Consider the following 17,641-nt stretch of genomic DNA (forward strand, 5'->3'; position numbering starts at 1 on the left):
TTTTACTTGAAGCTTTTAGACTGGTGAGTACTTAATCTCAACTAGTCATAGCAAGTATGTGAATTGCATTATAAACCAGCAGCTCTACATAAGGCAAATACTAAATTGGTAATTATTCTGCTTATTGTGACACTGACTTTTTAATTATCAATAACAACCATAAAACCCCCTACTTTTTTCTTTACAACACTCTAATTACTTTTGAAGTCCAACGAAACGGCTTATTTTATTTCCGAAAGTGGTAAAAGTAAATAATTGCTAGTTGAAACACAATCTGATTCTAGCTAAGTAGTTATGTAAATGATCCCAAAAGACAAGGAGAGATCACACAGTCCCTCCACTTACACTGCAAACTGCTGCCATCAAGGACATTTGTGGCTGACAGATCCAGAGAATTAGGCCTCTGTGCTCTTCTGGGCTTTGATGGTCCAGGCTCTGCTACTGTGCTTGGAACACCCTGTGTAAGAACTTCTTGCTCTGAAAATGGATTGCTGTTGTTGTTATTGGAATTAGTTCGGCCGCCTTCCAGTGGCCGTTCCCTCCTGTCCACAAGACGATCCAGAACACCTTCATCATGGCCAGCTTGCTGCTCTCGTCTCAGTAAAGGCTCATGCTCATCGGGACTGGAATTAATATTCAGCCGGGTGTCCTCACCAATGAATTGATTCTGCAGCATTTCTTGGGCTCTATGTGTCACTGTGTTGGCTGTCTGGCCAGATGGTACTACTCCATTGGCATACTGGGTAGTGGCAGCATGGGAGTTAACGCTGTGGTTCCTACCTGCCACACCATTCATGGTGACCGTTACCACATGAGGTTCTGCAGCATTGATTGTATTCATCTTGGCAACTCCAGTTTCTACTTGTTTCAAGTTTGATTTGTGCTTGCTGCCAAATTTCAGCCGGGGTTCCTTTGTTGAATTTTTGGTGTTTAAAGGCAAACTAGTAGGTCTCTTAGGAAGGTTCTGTTGCTTGGGGAGAGGATAGATCTGAGCGGGTGGGACATCAGGAATTAAACATGCTTGGCCATTGGCAGCTTGTGTGAAGTCCTGCTGTCCAGTCACTTCTACTGCAAGCTTTATGAGCGGGTAGAGCAAGCTGGAACTGGTACTGCTCAGTGGGTCTGGCCCACTGAACTGTTTAAGAGAATGCTCCATGAGATTCTCATCAGAACTTTCCTTGAGGTTTTTATCAACTTCTTTTGGGTCCAGCTTGTTGGTCTCCAAGTCTTCTTCTGTCAGTTGTAAGCAGACAGGGGTTGGCCCGACTGGCTGTGAAACATTTGTGGCATGCAGATTTGTTTCATCTGGGTATGGCATCTCAGAGATAGTGGTCATGCCAGTGCTCGGAGTGAGGCCAGTGGTATTTGTGGTTGTTGTGTTGGTGGACAGGCTGGTGACACTTGTTTCAGGGCTAGGGATGCGAGCTTGTGCTTGTTGCCGTTCATAGTTAATTGAATTTCGGTTCTTTTCCCCTATAGTCAAAGGTGTACTGGACATCGAGTGCTCGGAGGAAATATTCTTCACGATGCTATCAGTATGATGGATAGAGTCTTCAATGTATGAGGAAGAAGAATAATCTGGATAAGGGCCAATCTTTGGCACACGCCTATTATGTGACAGGTTGCTTAAAGAAAAAAAGTGCCACAGTGAGAATGTACATTTATGACAAACTGACTCTCCAAGTTTAACACCCCTGATTTTAAAGTATGAACTGCTTTTTTATTCTTAACCTACATTACTCTAGAGGTTATTTAAAAGTTCTAATCAAATAATCAAGTGTCAATAACTTGCTAAAGGTTAAATCATAAAGCCTACCAAAAAATCTATGTGGATCTAGATATGATTTTTATAGATGTTCATTATTTTGGTTTACAAGAGTTATTAATTTAAAAAATTTCCCCTATAGTTTTACAACATTACCAATTATATCTTTGTGAATTGTATATTTGCATAATCAGACATAAAGTTTCAAGACCCATAATTCAAGTTTCTACACCCATAATTCTAGATACATAGTAGCTACTCAACAAATATGTTACCAGTTAAGTTCCAAATGGCAAAAAGAACATAAAATTTTAGGTTGTTCCAAACTGCTCCAGTAAAAGGCACAGTCTAGCAATGAAACATATCGTCCTCAGGCCGAGCCATATCAACGAAAGTCCCAGAGCCTATGGTACAAGGCAGAACGACCCTCAGATAACGAAAATCAAAGATTTAGAACTGCTCTGCAGTTATCAAAAGCTCTTCAATATCATTGTCACACCTTGAAAGTGGCAGTTCATAAGCATCACACTGTAATACCTTCATATTTTAAAAATAAAAGCCAAGCCAAGATATGGAAGCAGCCCAAGTGCCCAATGATAGATGAACAGATAAAGAAGGTGTGGTATGTATGTACAATGGAATACTTCTTAGCCATAAAAAAAGAATGAAATACTGCCATTTGTGACAACAGTATGGACCTAGAGGGTATTATGCTAAGTGAAATAAGTCAGACAGAGAAAGATAAATACTGTATGACTTCACTTATATGTGGAATCTAAGAAACAAAGCAAATGAACAAACAAAACTAAACAGAAACAGGATTACAGATACAGAGAACAGGTGGTTGCCAAGAAAAGGGGGTTAGAGGAAGGAAAGAAATAAGTGAGGCAGATTAATAGGCATAAAATTCCAGTTGCAAAGTAAATGAGCCACGGGTATGAAATGTACAGTGTGGGGAATATAGTAAGTAACTACATATCTTTGCATGGTGACATACGGTAACTAGACTTAGTTTGGTGATCATTTCTGAGCTGTATAGAAATACCACATCATTATGCTTTATAACAGGAACTAACATAGTGCTACCGGTCAATTACACTTCAAAAAGAAGCAAACTCATAGAAAAAGGGATTAGATTTGTGGTTACTAGAGACAGAGGGTGAGGGCAGGAAGAACTGGATGAAGGCAGTCAAATGGTACAAACTTCCTGTTATAAGATAAATAAGTACTAAGAATGTATTGTACATGATAAACATAATGAACACTGCTGCTGTATATTATATATAAAAGCTGTTGAGAGTAAATCCTAAGAGTTCTCATGACAAGGGAAAAAAATGTTTTTTTTCCCTATTTCCTTAATTTTGTATCTATATGAGATGATGGGTATTCACTCAACTTATGTGACAAACATTTCATGACGTATGTAAGTCAAATCATTATGCTGAATGTCAGTTATATCTGTATGCTGTATGTCAATTATATCTCAATAAAGCTAGAAAAAAAGTAAAATAAAAAGTGAGGGGTAATTTTAACAAACAATCAAGTATAAACATTGGGAACATTAATAGGTAAGTGTTACAGGAAAAAAGCAGCAACTAACGGAGAGGTGCTATAAAAAAAATCTGGAAGTTATGAGGGGACTGACAGGAAGGGAAAGAAGAAAAAAGCTTTTGCTCTGCACAAGAAAAGGAAGTTAAGGAGGGATGGAGAGTAAGACTCAATACAATGAAACCTAGCGTGAAATGACTACAGGATGAGCTATACATTTAGAAGTAACTGGACACGAAAAGCATGTAAGGGGTAGAGCTGAATGACACAGGAGGCAAAAATGGCCAAAACAAGGAGGGTATCAAAGTTTCTTCTTACCAGTCAAGCAAAGTTCAAAAGCATTAAAAGTAAAAGGAGCTGACTCTTAAGAGAGGTACAAATGGCACACTAGAGCACATAGAAAATAATGGAGATAAGGGGAGATGGAAACAGATTATCCTTAGGGATGTGTAAAGAGAAAATTTACATTTAGAATTGCTAGTCTACCTTCTTTGATTTGCTGATATAATAGGAATAAGGGTTTATACGCTGAAGGTGATTCATAAACATAAGTAGTACAAACTCAATTTGGGGCCTATGGTTCATAATACAAACTGCTCTCAGAAATTAGAACAGAAAATAGCAAAGAAAATGATTCAAGAATCAAGGTTTTTTTTCCCCTCCTCAATTTTCTCTAGTTACTTTTTCCTGGATGCCTTTCTGAAAACTTTTAACATGTTTTAGATAAAGTAACAAATTTGTGGGAAGACTTTATCCCATAAAGATGGAACAAAGAAACAGAATACAAAGTTGGAAAGTTCCAAGTTTCAGGAATTTTTAAAAAAGCCCTTTTATTTAGAACCAAAAATCACAGTTCTGATAAAGAAATATCTCACACAATAATGCTCACAATGGGATGAAAAGACCTTATGAATTGCCTTCATGTGAAAATAGCAGTGGTTATTCTGTAAGAAAGAGTGTTGGATAGGAAGCCTAGAAACCTTAGTCTTCAGTGAAGCAGTGGTTAGATATATAGGCAAGCTCAAAATTCTATTTCTTAAAAAAACAACAAACAAACAAACAAACCCTCCAAGAAAGCAGAGGAAAGAGAAAAAGAATAATAACAAAGGATAATCAAGACAACACAGTACATAAAAGTGCTTATAAACTTTTGAAACTATGAAAATGTTTTACCTTTATTCTTGCAGGGTAGTTGGAGCATTAACAGAGAAAGACTAATGTTTTACTACATTTTTTGGTATTTTTTAAAAAAACCACAGCTTTCTCTTGCACTTACACCAAACAAGTCATCAGTAAAAGAACAGGAACATTGAAAGAAAAATTATGACATTAAATTGTATCCATTAATCATTGCACTGTTAGACTGGTTTAATAGTATTTATTTCCTGTTCTCTGTTTGGTCTGTGTCTACCCCTCAGAAAAGTAAAATGAGGGTTTATTAAGCAATAGCACACTCCCATGGAGAGAGCAGGCAGACTCACGTGTGTAGCTGCACTGACTTTCTTTGGCAAGCTGGTTATATGGGGTGAAAAAAAAAGAGTGCGGAATATTCACTGGGGAGAGAGGGGTTTGGGATAGTCTCAGTTTGAAATACCAACAGAGGGATGTCAAACCTTCAAGGTCTTACCGCTCATTCTGCATAGCAGTAGACATTGGATTGACTGTTGGGCTCACAGATTTGTTTCTTTCCCATATCATCATAAGTTCAGCCATCCTCTCCTCAGCACACTGTGCAGTAAGCCGAGCCTCTGCATCCTGGTCCCAACAGTCTTCGATTGTCTCCTTCAGTGACCTCACTGCCTGTAATAAAGTACATGTAAAACACTGTATGTTACAAAAAAATTGAGTTTTTTAATGACATGAGGAAAAAGAAAAATCAATTTTATTTAACCAATATTTTACATAGCTATAATAAAACATTTTAGACTTCAGAGACTTGAAAAAGGTCACATTTCTCAAAAGGTGAGGAGCAAGTATGTAAGCAAACTTTAACTGAACTCCTTGAAGAATTATCTACAAGAGTAAACAGTTGTAGTAATTATGTTTCTTCAAGGCCACAGGTTTATGTCATTGTTGATTCACAGCACTGTTATTTCAATCAATAGCCACTAATTCCACTTCAAAAATAAGTTTTGAATCTGATGGAATTTTGGCACTAGGCTGTTTTCAATCTTTAAGTGAACTTTTTCTCCTCTACTCCTAGAAAGAATGCTTCATTCCAGCTGTAAAGCTTAAAGGCCTGGCATTTTCTTCTTATTTAAACTAGTTTCTATAGTAGTATCAAAAGCAGTCCCATTTTGTAGTATTCATATATATCAGCAATGAACAACAGTGTCCCTTTGGTTTAAACTCCCTGATAAAAAAAAAACAACTCACATACTTTGATGGACTGTCATCGAGAATCCTTTTTCAGACTTGTTTTTTTGGATTAGTTTTTATTAAGCTTCAAGCTTTTCACCTGCCAATTGACACTTCTTGTGCCTTTAAACACGTACTTTCAAAAAAGCAGGGCTAGGGTTCCCAGATTTAACAAATAAAAAATATAGGACACCACTTAATTTGAATTTCAGATACTGATAAATCATTTTTGTGCAATTCTTAATCTGAGTATTTTACTTGACAAGCCTATTTTAAAATCCTTGTTAGCAATCTTGGCAACATTGAATGTTTCCTAATAATTTGTGTTCAAGCAAATCTGAACCCTGGATCTACAAGAAATGTGAGTGTTCTTTCTCGGCATATGCTCACTGCATACCCGCACCATGGCCTGCCCTTGACAACATCTTCCCCACTCACTTGGCTCTCCTGAGCTGCCTGCCTCAGTGTAGCACTGCTGGATCTCCAAATTCTGGCTAGAGCATGGATCAAAGAGCCTATCTTTTAAGGCTAAACTTCACACTGAGTTTTGAAATCTATTTTAAAATATGTTCCAGGCTCTGACTATTAAGTAAAAAATAAAATTTGAACAACAGGTACACAAATCAGTCAATTTTAATAATCTTCTCATGGAATAATAATAAAAATCAACCTATTTCTCAAGATACGGAAAAACCTGAAGAATAGATACTGATCATCTTGAGTTTGAGGGCAAGTGTGTCACCTTCCTGAGGCAGAAGTTTGGTGTTTCTAAGTACCGTTGAGTCTGTTTTTTTTTTATGGTAATCATATTCTATAAAGTTGCTGTAAATATCAAACACTGAACCATTGCTAAATACAGGGTTAGGTTCCTGTGAGCCCTTGGCCATAACATTTTTGTCAACTGATCAATATATAATCTTGCTTTATTTGTGTTTCTGTTTAAAGACACCTTTAAAAATATGTATTATCACTTTATTAACATTGCATTCATGGCCAACAGCACTATACTCATCCCTAATGAAGCTAATCTAGCATGTGTTCTTCATAAGGTACATCACAGCCTTCGTATGCTTAGGACACTAAACAGTAGTTGACCATTACACTTGGGGGCCATTTTAAACTGTGAAATCACCAACAAAATGTACAAAAGTGCAAAAAATAAGGCACTAAATACATAGCAAAGAAGACACTTGTTTTCAGCATAAGAGATGAAAGAAAAAGGCAGAGCACCTCAGATATTCAGCTGGGAACATGTACATCTGGACTCAAGTTTTTCATTGTTCTGCACATATCCATAAATGACCATGGCAGTGTTCTGAATATTGGTTTGGGGATTACAAATACATTTCAGCAAGCAGTCGAATTCCAAACATGAAATTTTTGAATAGTGAGAAAAGACTGTATATAATGGATTTTTTAAAAAGTAATTTTTGTGTTCTGGGGGGTTTGATTAGGTTTTATTTATTTATTTATTTATCGGCGATACTAGGGATTAAACCCAGGACTTTGTGCATGCTAAGCACAAGCTTTACCACTGAGCTATACGTTCCCCTCTATAATGGATTTAAAACTGACTTGTATTTGAAGACAAGAAACTTGAGAATCTATTATAACTAACCTTTTGTGATAACTGTAAGTCTAAAAACTAGTTATTCATTTACCTTAGTGGATTTTAATATTGGATTGACAAAATGAATTGGTCCCAATTTAAACAAGGAATTTTTCTTTTCTTTTTTGAAATAACTTCAAACTTGCTTTCTTAACTTTCATGATCTTGAACTTTTTTAATATTATAGGACAGTTACTTTTTAAAATGGTCCTCAATTTATCTGAAGTTCCATCACGATCAGATTTGAGGTTTGCATCTTTGTTGCTGTGTTCTTCTCACTGCATCCTATTAAGTGGTACACAATTTTGATTTATCCCATTGCTAGAGAAGTTAACCTTGATCACATGACTGAGTTGGTGTCTCTCAGGTTTCTTCACTATAAAGTTCCATTTTCCCTTTAATAAACAATCATTGTTTTGGGGTGTAAGTACTTAAAATCTCTGTAAACATCCTGTTCCGCATTCAACTTTTCACCCACTAGTTTTAGCATCTCTTGATGTTTCTTGGATGAATTAGTTACTTCTATGATGCTTGCCAGTAAGAAGGCATTTTAAAAATGATAGGAAACCCATAACAGAAATATGGACAAAAGGCACATAAAAAGAAATGTAAATGCCTTATAAAATATACTAAAATGCTCAACCTTATTCACTATGTTGAGATGGTACAATGTAGTAGTTAAGAATATTAGTTTCAGCTTTGTAGTAACAGGACCAGCTCAATAAAGATCCTGGCTTCAAAGCCTGGCTCTACTACTTACTAGCTGCAAATCAAAACAAGATCCATTTTTACCTACCACATTAACAAAGATAAATAAAATTTTATACCACAAAGTGTCGGCGATGGAAAAACAAGCACTTATGTCTTCTAATGGGGATCTGGCTAAAAATTTATGGTATAATTGATAACTATGGAGCATTAAAAGAATTAGAAAGATATATATGTTCCCAATTGCCAAGTAAAACAGTAAAGTTAAATGGGTATAGTAATTCCCATTTGTATGCTAGAAAATGATATAAAAACATATAATCTTGTAATGCAAAGACATTTTTTGGAAGTCTACAGAAGGAACTTAACAGTTATGGTTGTGTCTCCAGAGGGGTTTTTGGATGTCCAAGTGAGTGGGAGAGTTTTCACTGCATATTCTTTGTATTGCTAAAAATAACTTTTTTGTTTACACTCTGTGTTTGAATTTCTACTACACTCACGAAAAATATTTAATTAAATGACTTTTTTTGAATAGGTAATATATGTATGTGTCACTAAATTCAAAAGGTCAAAAAGGGAATTACAATCTCCCTCCTATCCACCAACCACCCATTTTCCCTCTCTACGGACAACCAATATTACCCGTATCTTGAATATTCTTCCAAAGAAACTCTATTACTTTTTTATTCAAACATTCACAAATGTACAGCTTCATTCAAGTTTTTAATACTAAATGTGAAGTACAACACTGTGAAGTACATACACTGAAATCTTTCTAAAGCAAAGATTTGTACACCCTTCCACACAAAAGTAAAGAAACACTTTCCTTTTCAAAAACAAAGCATTATCTATCCTACAGAGTACCATTCAACAACTGCTTGTTGGCCCAGAAGAGCTCAGAAACACCAAAATCCAAGTAACTAGAAATGTTATATTGACTGTTTTCTATATTTTGAGGAAACAGAGACATTGAATGTAGATAAATTTGTTACTTTTCTTCATACAGTTGGGAAATAATTTGATGAAAATCTTTAAAAAAATAAAAGGGAGACAGAAAAAAAAAAAGGCACTGTACTGGATCATGAATAAAATCAGGTAAACAGAAGTCCTAAGTCTAAGAAGTTTTCATTTTAAGACAGAATCATTGTTGATGAATAATAATAGTAAACAGTTGATGGGTTCTTACTTTGTACTAGATTCTGTTTTAATTCTTAAATGAATTAAGTACTATTATCATTCCTATTTTTCAGATGCAGGAAGTGAGGCCCAGAGGTAAAGTTAGGATACATGGCTCATAAGTGGGAAAGCTAAAATCAAAGCCCAGGCAGCATAGCTCCATGACTTATATGTTCCCCTATGCTGACTGACTCTAAGTTATGCTATTAGAATACAGACAAGTTCTTAGCAGATAAATGGGTTCTATCATAAAATTTGCAATTTTTAAAAGAAAATACATTACAAGTTCCAAACAAAGTTAAAATAATGGTTGGTAAGTCACGAACACAAGTAAATTTACTAATACAAAGGAAAGCTCGGAAAAATAATTGAGAATTCAAGAGGCTGACTATAAAAGTACTCTGAGGGTCCTAAAAATAATGATTTGGTCAGATAAAATTGTTCCAGAAATAGAGTAAAGCAATGATGACTACCCCAAAATAAGGGGGAAAGTAGGTAAGAAAAGATTGACAAAATAGATAGTATTAAACAGGAAGATTAAGTCACCAATAGGAAGTCAGATCTTCAAATATTGAGGTCTTCAAATAAATACTGAGAATAGATGTGATAATGTAAATGAAATTTAGATAAAACAGACGAATCTCCTCAAAGACACAAACTGCCAAAGCTCACTCAAGAAAAAAATAGATGACTTGAATATTTCCTATATCTACTAGAGAAATTAAATTTGTAGTTTGAAACTCTCCCACCAAGAAAACTCCAGGCCTGGATGGCTTTCTGAATGAACTCTACCAAACATTTAAGAAAGAAATAATGCCAAGTTTATGCAAGTCTTCCAGAAAATTAAAGAGGGGAGAGTATTTCCTAATTTATTCGTTGAGGACATCAATAAAAATGGCACAGGAAGGACTTGTGCCATTTCTCCCAAGAAACACCAAAAACTTGGCAAAAACTGTCAGAATCAACTTTATCGAAACTTTGGAGGTTACTCAAACGTTTACAGCAACTAACTAAAAACATAACTGGGAGAAGAAAAGTCACTGAAACAGGGTAGAAGAACTCTGCAGTGTTTTAATATAGCATTGCCCCACCCCTGCCCTGAAGTGGTCGCAGATGTGAAGATGGCAGCACATGTTCCCAGTGTGGTTACCTGATCCCAGAGGGAGAAGAGTGATCTTGTTCCCAAGGAATTATGTTGTCTGTTTTGACACATCTGTGAGTTCCCTGAAGGACCAATACAAGAGGCCTATCTTTGCTCTGCTAACTCAGTATTCTCTCAGGACAGGAAAGCAGCCATGACTAAGAGGAGAACATTCCTTGGAAACACTGAAAGCCAAATAAAGAAGTGCTATAGCTTTGGGCAAAATACAGTAGTTGAGGCACACAACAGAAATGCTGAAAGTCAGGAAGGAAAAGCAGATTTGAGAAACTGGAGAATAAGGGCATTGATAAGCTTCTGGATATACTGGGGAACCCAGAAAACCACACACAGGTCCAGAGCAGGATGCATGTTCAGTAAAGACGGTAAGCTTCCATAACTGGCTGTTCTGTAGGCTCAACACTAGTAGGCAGTAAAAGCTAAGGTAGAACCGTAAAAGGCCTGAATATGTGTTAAAAGAGGGCTCCAACACAGAGCCAATCTGCAAAGACCTGGACAGTGTTTTCTTTTTTTTTTCCTTTTGTTTCCTTTTTGCCCACAGTGATATTCAAAACATACAGTTTTAAACAAAAAATTACAAAGCATACGAAGAAAGAAAAGTATGCACCATTCACAGAAACAAAAATTAACACATACTGTCCCTCAGGAAATACAGACAATGGAGTTACCAGACAAAGACTGAATATGCTCAAAGAACTAAGGAAACCAAGAAAACAATTTCTCAACAAATGGAGAATAGCAATAAAGAGACAGAAATTATAAAAAGCAATGACACTTGGGAGCTCAAAAGTACAAAAACTGAAATGAAAAATTCACTAGAGTGGTACAACAGCATATCTGAGCAAAGAGAAGAAATAGTAAACTTTGAAGGTAGAAAAAAAATTATCCAGTCTGAGAAATCGAAACAAAAAAAGAATGAAGGAAACGAACACAGCCTAAAAGACTCTTTAGGCACCATTAATCATATCAAAAGATATAAAATGAGAGCCTCGGGAGGAGAGAAGAGAAAATGGAGCAAAAAGAATATTTGAAGAAATAATGGTTCAAAACTCCCCAAATTTAGTAAAAGAAATGAATCTACACACCCCTAACAAGTGTTTTCATAGAATACCCAAGAATTCTATATTAAGCAAAACTACCCTTTAATAACAAAAGAAAAATTAAGATATTCCAGATAAAAGCTAAGGGGGTTTGTTGCTAGCAGACCTGTCTTGTAAGAAATGCTAAAGGGAATCATTCAGGCTCAAGTGAAAGGACAGTAGATAATAACTTGAAGCCATTTAAAGAACTAAAGAACACTGGTAAAAGTAACTATATAGGTAAACATAAAAACCAGTATCATTGAATTTTTTAGTCTGTGACTCCTATTTTTTCTATATAATTTAAAACAAATGCATAAAACAATAATTATAAATCTATATTAGTATGAGTCAATATTTTTAAAATGCAAATACAAGCAACTGAAGATGTATACATTTTCATGTACTTCCCTCAGACTATTTTCTGTACTTTCATTTTATCAGGAAACTACTCTTCCTGTCCTTTATTGACTGCGTCTCTGGAAGTTTTTAAAACCAGATTTTACATTCAATAATATTTTAAAAGATTGTGAGTTTTGTTACTACAAAAATGTTTTTTAATTTCAATGCAACTATGAAGCAAAAATGTCTTCATTTAAAAAGGAGGGCATTTCTCTCTTTCTATAAGCTATTCATTTGCTATCTAACTCTAGTACTAGATCGTCATTGCATAGAAGCAGCAGTTGTATTGACTGTAGCACATTAGATTTAAATGGATTCACTGGAAATGAACCAAGTACTACTTAGTGCTTCTTAGCAACCAAGTCTAAATTGGGAGTAAAAAGTTTTCAGGTAAATATGCATATGATGCATATCCTGTAATGGCAGGGTTGCCAAAAGAGACTTCAAAATAAGGAGTCCAGTTTCTCTGGTGAAATAAAACTGAAGGAAGATGAAGTACTTTACTATATGATATTTCACAAAGAGATTTTTCTTTGAGGGATGTTTTACTGTGAGGATGGCACATCTAATGAATCCTGGTTAGGGACCTCTTAAAAATCTGCCCCAGTTCTCATAACAGGGACCACAGTTTGGAGGGAATCTTGGGCATTTGTACTTGCAATACGTCTTCAACTGTCTCAGACTTAAAGGTTTCACCCTAATTTGAAGCAGAAGCCTTCCTTGAAGGTAATCTACTAATAAAGATGACCAATGGAAAAATACTCAATCTAAATCTATATGGAAACAAAGCATCTCTCCAGCTTCTTTCTGACATGCTGCCACTCCAGAATCCAGAATGAAAATATTCTAATCTCACCAAGACAGTTAAAAAGGAAAATGTGAAAACATAATAAAATGACTTACATTACTTAATGAAAAAAAATTTTTCATTTTGTTCTTTATAATCAAGAAAATTACTTACATAAAGTATCAAAAATTCTAATTTACATCTTCAGAGGTAATCAAATCCCTATTACAGTCTTAAAACAAGAAGAGATTGCTATGTAAAAAGCAAACAGAATTATAGAAATTATGATTTTGGAAAGTAAGATTTTAATGAACAGATAACTAATAGAGTGGTAAAGGTAAAAAATAAATGAGTGATTTGAAAGGTAAAGGTGAGTATATCTTGAACAATGTACAGCGAAAAAGCAGATGAAAAATACAAGAAAAAAGTTAGACCTTGAATGTCAGGAGGTCCAGTATTTGTCTGATGGGAATAACAGAAAGAAGAAATGGAAGAAATAATTTTTAAAATAACGTAAGAAAATTCCTCTGAATTGAAATTTCTGAATTTTCAAGCTGAAAACCTGTCCCGTGTGAAGCAAAATGTGTGAAAAGATCCATGCTTAAATATACCCAGGTGAAATGTCATACTTCTAATGATAAAGTAAAAAGTTTAAAAGCTTATAGAGAAAACAAGAGGATAAAACAGATAAAAAACAATATAATGAGACTAGCTGGCACTGGTATTCTCATGAACACATCTGGATGCTAGAATACAGTGAAGCAGTAGTTTCAAAGTCATGAGAAAAATGATCTTGATCTTGAAACCATTACCCAACCAAATTATTACTCAAGTATGTCAGCAAGATAGAAACATTTTTCAATGTGCAAGGACACAACATCTACTGTCACTCACGCATTCGTATACATTACATAAAGAACTTTATCAAAGAAAAAAACGACTTTTGAGAAAAAGAATGACATGATATTTAGAAAAAAATGTTTCTCAAATGGATAAAGATGTGGTATGTGTATATGTATACACACACACACACATACACACACACACAAAACGGACTATTACTCATCCATAGAAAAGAATGAAATTCTGCCATTTGTAGCAACGTGGATGGATCTAGAGAATACTGTACTTTGTGAAGTTAAAGAAAGACAAATACTGTATGATATCCCTTATATGTGAAATCTAAAAAATAAATGAATATATAGCAAGATGGAAACAGTCACAGCTACAGAAAACAAACTAGCGGTTACCCCTAGGGAGAGGGGCAGGATAAGGGTACGGGATTAAGAGATACAAACTACTACGTATAAAGTAGATCAGCAAGAAGGATATATTGTATAGCACAGGCATTTACAGCCGTTTTCTTGTAATAACTTTTAATGGAATACAGTCTATAAAAATACTGAATTGCTATGCTGTATGCCTGAAGCTAATATAATATTGTAAATTAACTATACTTCAATTAAAAAAATAAAATAAAATGTTGCTTCTTAGTAGAACCTATAAACAAGAAAGAAGGAAGGAAAGGAGGGAGGGAGGAAGAAATAAGGCCAAAAGAGAATCCAATGGATGGTGACTTTTGAAACATTCTTCCTCAAGTGATAGGGGCTTACAGTAACTAACAGGATGTTTACTTCCTTCTCTGTGAATCCAAGCACAATTATCATATTGTGCAGTGGATGTTCACATAATCATAATTCTGTAAAATTCTGATGTTTTTATTTCATTAAAAATTTTAGATCAATCTGTATATAAAACAAATTAATGATAGATACAGTATTATAAAACTACAAGAGAGTAAATGAGAGATAACAAGAAATAAGAATAAACGTAGTATTTAAAGTTATAATGGTAACTCCTAGAAGAGAAAATTTAGAAACAAAAACCTAAGAACACTGTTAACAGGAATTAACAGGAATTAATTTTGAAGACTGGTGATAGGAGCAGGTAGTCTTTTCCTTTTTCATTTCCTATTTCAGCTACTCTATTTAATCTTATTTTGTTTACCATGTATAGGCAGAACTTTAATGCTTTTAAAAAGTTGTTTAAAATAAGAAATACAGGTACTGCCATCAGTAAAGGGTAATTCAATAATGATGATATATAATGGAACACTGACCAAATGAAGAGAGAGATACATCTATAGGTACTGACATGAAAAACTGAAAGTAAAAAAATTAGCTTCAGAAATGATAGTGGATAATGAGGTGATTCTACTTGTGTAAAAAAAATATGAGAGAAAGAGTGTGTGCAGGTGTGTATGTGTGTAAATGTTTCTAGTGTTGTAGCAACAATTTACTGAAATGGCAGGAGCCTTTGAAAATATTTGTGTTGTGAACTGCATTTTTAATAAACAGAATTTATAGGCTGAACCTTGGTTTCTTTTTCATGTAGTTTAAATTTCTATTAGCCATTGAACATGTAAGTCTGTGCTAATTAACATTTTTGGTCCCACTCTCAAGAGAATGAAATGGAATTTCAATAATGTTTAAAATATTACCATGTTAATTATTCCAGATCTTATCCAATGTGGCAAACTTCAGACACAATAGTTAGTCTCTCTAAACAGTACTTTATGCTTGAAGAAAACTGAAACTAACCCCCCTCCCCCAAATTTGAAAGTGTTATAACATCATATAAATCAGGTAAGTTGGACTCCTGGCATTAGTAAACTCTAAAAACTATAAACATTATTAACAGTCTATTTTGCTTCAAACAACAGTAAAACAGATTGAGTCATAAGTTCTATTTTTTAATAACTTAGTTTTTCCTTACCAGGCTATTTTCTTTCCAAGCTTCTGGGAACTTGGGTCTCTGTTTTTCCCTAGACACCAGAACCTGCATATCTTCAAAAGTGGGATGGTTTCCAACTTCTGTCTGAAAAGCCATCTGGTATTCCGGTACAGATTCACCTGTGTATTTTTTTTTAAATAAAGAATAAAGTAAAATTTCTAGTTATCATAAAATGATAGAATAACAGGAGTATATCAAGTAAGTAAATAAATTGTGTCACAATCTTATTTTTAAAATTGTTTCAGGCACATTTGGAAATCTTAGATCCTATTGTGGGTTTTATGCATTATTAATAAATGCTTTATTAGCTTAGTTTCTGTTTGATAAATGTTTGTTGATAAATAGTTGTTTCAATAATAGACAGCTATTTTTAAATGGTTCTAGTATTACTGAATTTGGCAGGGGGACATTATTGTACACATAAGGTTTAACACTTAAAAATACACCCGAATTTTCATCCCACACAGGGATTGAGGGCGGTGAATATGGGGAGAAAGTCCAAGATCTAGTACAACAAACAAGTCTATAGAACTAAATATAAGTGGGTGAGCTGTATAGTCATGTCTCATCATATCACTGGCTCTATTATAGTCTAGCCAGATTTATCAAATGTCACAAAAATTTTTAAGATAATGATTAGTTGACAGAAAAAGAAGTATCAATTTTTTCAAAATTTCTTCTTAATTAGCAGTATCTATAGTAAGGATTTAAAAAAATCATCGACTACTCTACCACTGTTTAATAACCCTATTCATCACCAATATGCAGTTGCTTGTGATAAGAGGCTTATGATTTTTTACAAAATGTGATCAAATTAAACTTAAACATACTGAGCCACAAAGACCTCTGAGAGAAATACTCAGAAAACCAATAGTTAAGTCAAAATCCTGGCAAAGAACACAAGAGAAATACTCTTCCTTGTCTCCTTGCCCCTCATCCCAATCCATTAGAATGACAGGATAAATTAGAAGGAAGAATACCAGGATGGAGGATAAGGCACTTAGGTTCTAATCCTGGCTTCATCTCTACCGTGGAAAAATCATTAAACTATCCTGTGGTTCAGTTTTCCTGTCAGCAAAATGGCAATGTCTGCCTTCTTTATCTCACTCACATGGAGATATTACAAAGGTTACAATGACTCAGAAAGAAAGTACATTACAAAACATGTAATTGAAGTTTTGTTTCAATCTGAGTATTCAAAAACAATTATAAACACCTGTTCTCCACCAATATTAAAAAAATTTTATAAATAGTAATTGTATAGTTTATGTACTATATATTTTAAATAAATGTATATGTACTAATATTTTAAATAAACACAACTGTTTTCACATATTGTATAAACATTTAAGCAGACACTTATTTTTGATTAATAACCATCAACTTTGTACTTGAAAGACAAAACTATTTAATCCTGCCAGGTAGTGTATCACTTTTATTCATGAAACCTTATATGATAAATCATATTCCATACCATCTGTGAACTGTAAGATACTTACTAGTATATCTCTTCTGTCTCTCTGAGACATATAAACAATACATACATACCTTCCAAATGTTTTTTTTCCAGTAGAATAATTAAAAATTTACAACTTTATTTATTTGTTTTGGTCAGAACTAAATGATAATTAGGAAACTTGCTAAAGAAAAACTGATGCACAATCTTATTTTTGTTTTTTTTTTCTTCCACAATCTTGTTTTATTAATGGAATGACATTAAGAATTACCCAATTTCTACTAAATCTTCATAGTTCTAAATCTAGTTGTTCAATAGATACTTGTTCAGAGCTAACTTAGTATTAGGCACTGGGGACACAAAGATGAATGTTAAGGACATCATCATCCTGGAAGATACTAGTCCTACTGGATTTCCTTAAAACTTTATAGTCACTAGATTGCTCAGTGGAAGTTTGAGAATCCCATCTTCTTTCAAACTGTCCAAAATGGACCAAATATCTAGGAATATCAGACACCGTTACCTGCTTCTCTCCTAATTATGCCTCTAAGCAGTTAGGAATGTTTTAGTCCCTTTCTTAAATAATCTTGTTCTTATTCTTCCTTTTTCTTTCTCTTGCCTTTTTTTCCTTCCTCTTTCCTTCTTTACTTCTCTTTCTTTGTAAAAGACACCTAATTTATTTATATTGTTAATATTTTACAGAGAAGCAGCTTTCTTTTAATAATAAAGCATGTGCTGCACTTGGAGTTATATCACAGAAGTTTAAAAAAGTTAGTAAGAATTTTATCATTATTATATGCT

General features: G+C 34.3%; 1 protein-coding gene across 2 annotated transcripts in view; it reads right to left on the minus strand.

Annotated features, from left to right (window-relative positions):
* The window catches only part of BMPR2 (bone morphogenetic protein receptor type 2), a 154,111-nt gene that overhangs the window by 8,424 nt on the left and 128,046 nt on the right, over positions 1-17,641 (minus strand). For both annotated transcript variants that reach the window (XM_006205197.4, XM_072961452.1), the window contains 3 exons: positions 15,367-15,503; positions 4,941-5,113; positions 346-1,625 (listed from right to left, as the gene is read on the minus strand). In XM_006205197.4, coding sequence (XP_006205259.1) covers positions 346-1,625; positions 4,941-5,113; positions 15,367-15,503 — 1,590 coding nt within the window. The remainder of the gene's footprint in view (positions 1-345; positions 1,626-4,940; positions 5,114-15,366; positions 15,504-17,641) is intronic.

This window comes from Vicugna pacos, chromosome 5 (assembly GCF_048564905.1).
Source record: "Vicugna pacos chromosome 5, VicPac4, whole genome shotgun sequence".
NCBI lineage: Eukaryota > Metazoa > Chordata > Mammalia > Artiodactyla > Camelidae > Vicugna > Vicugna pacos.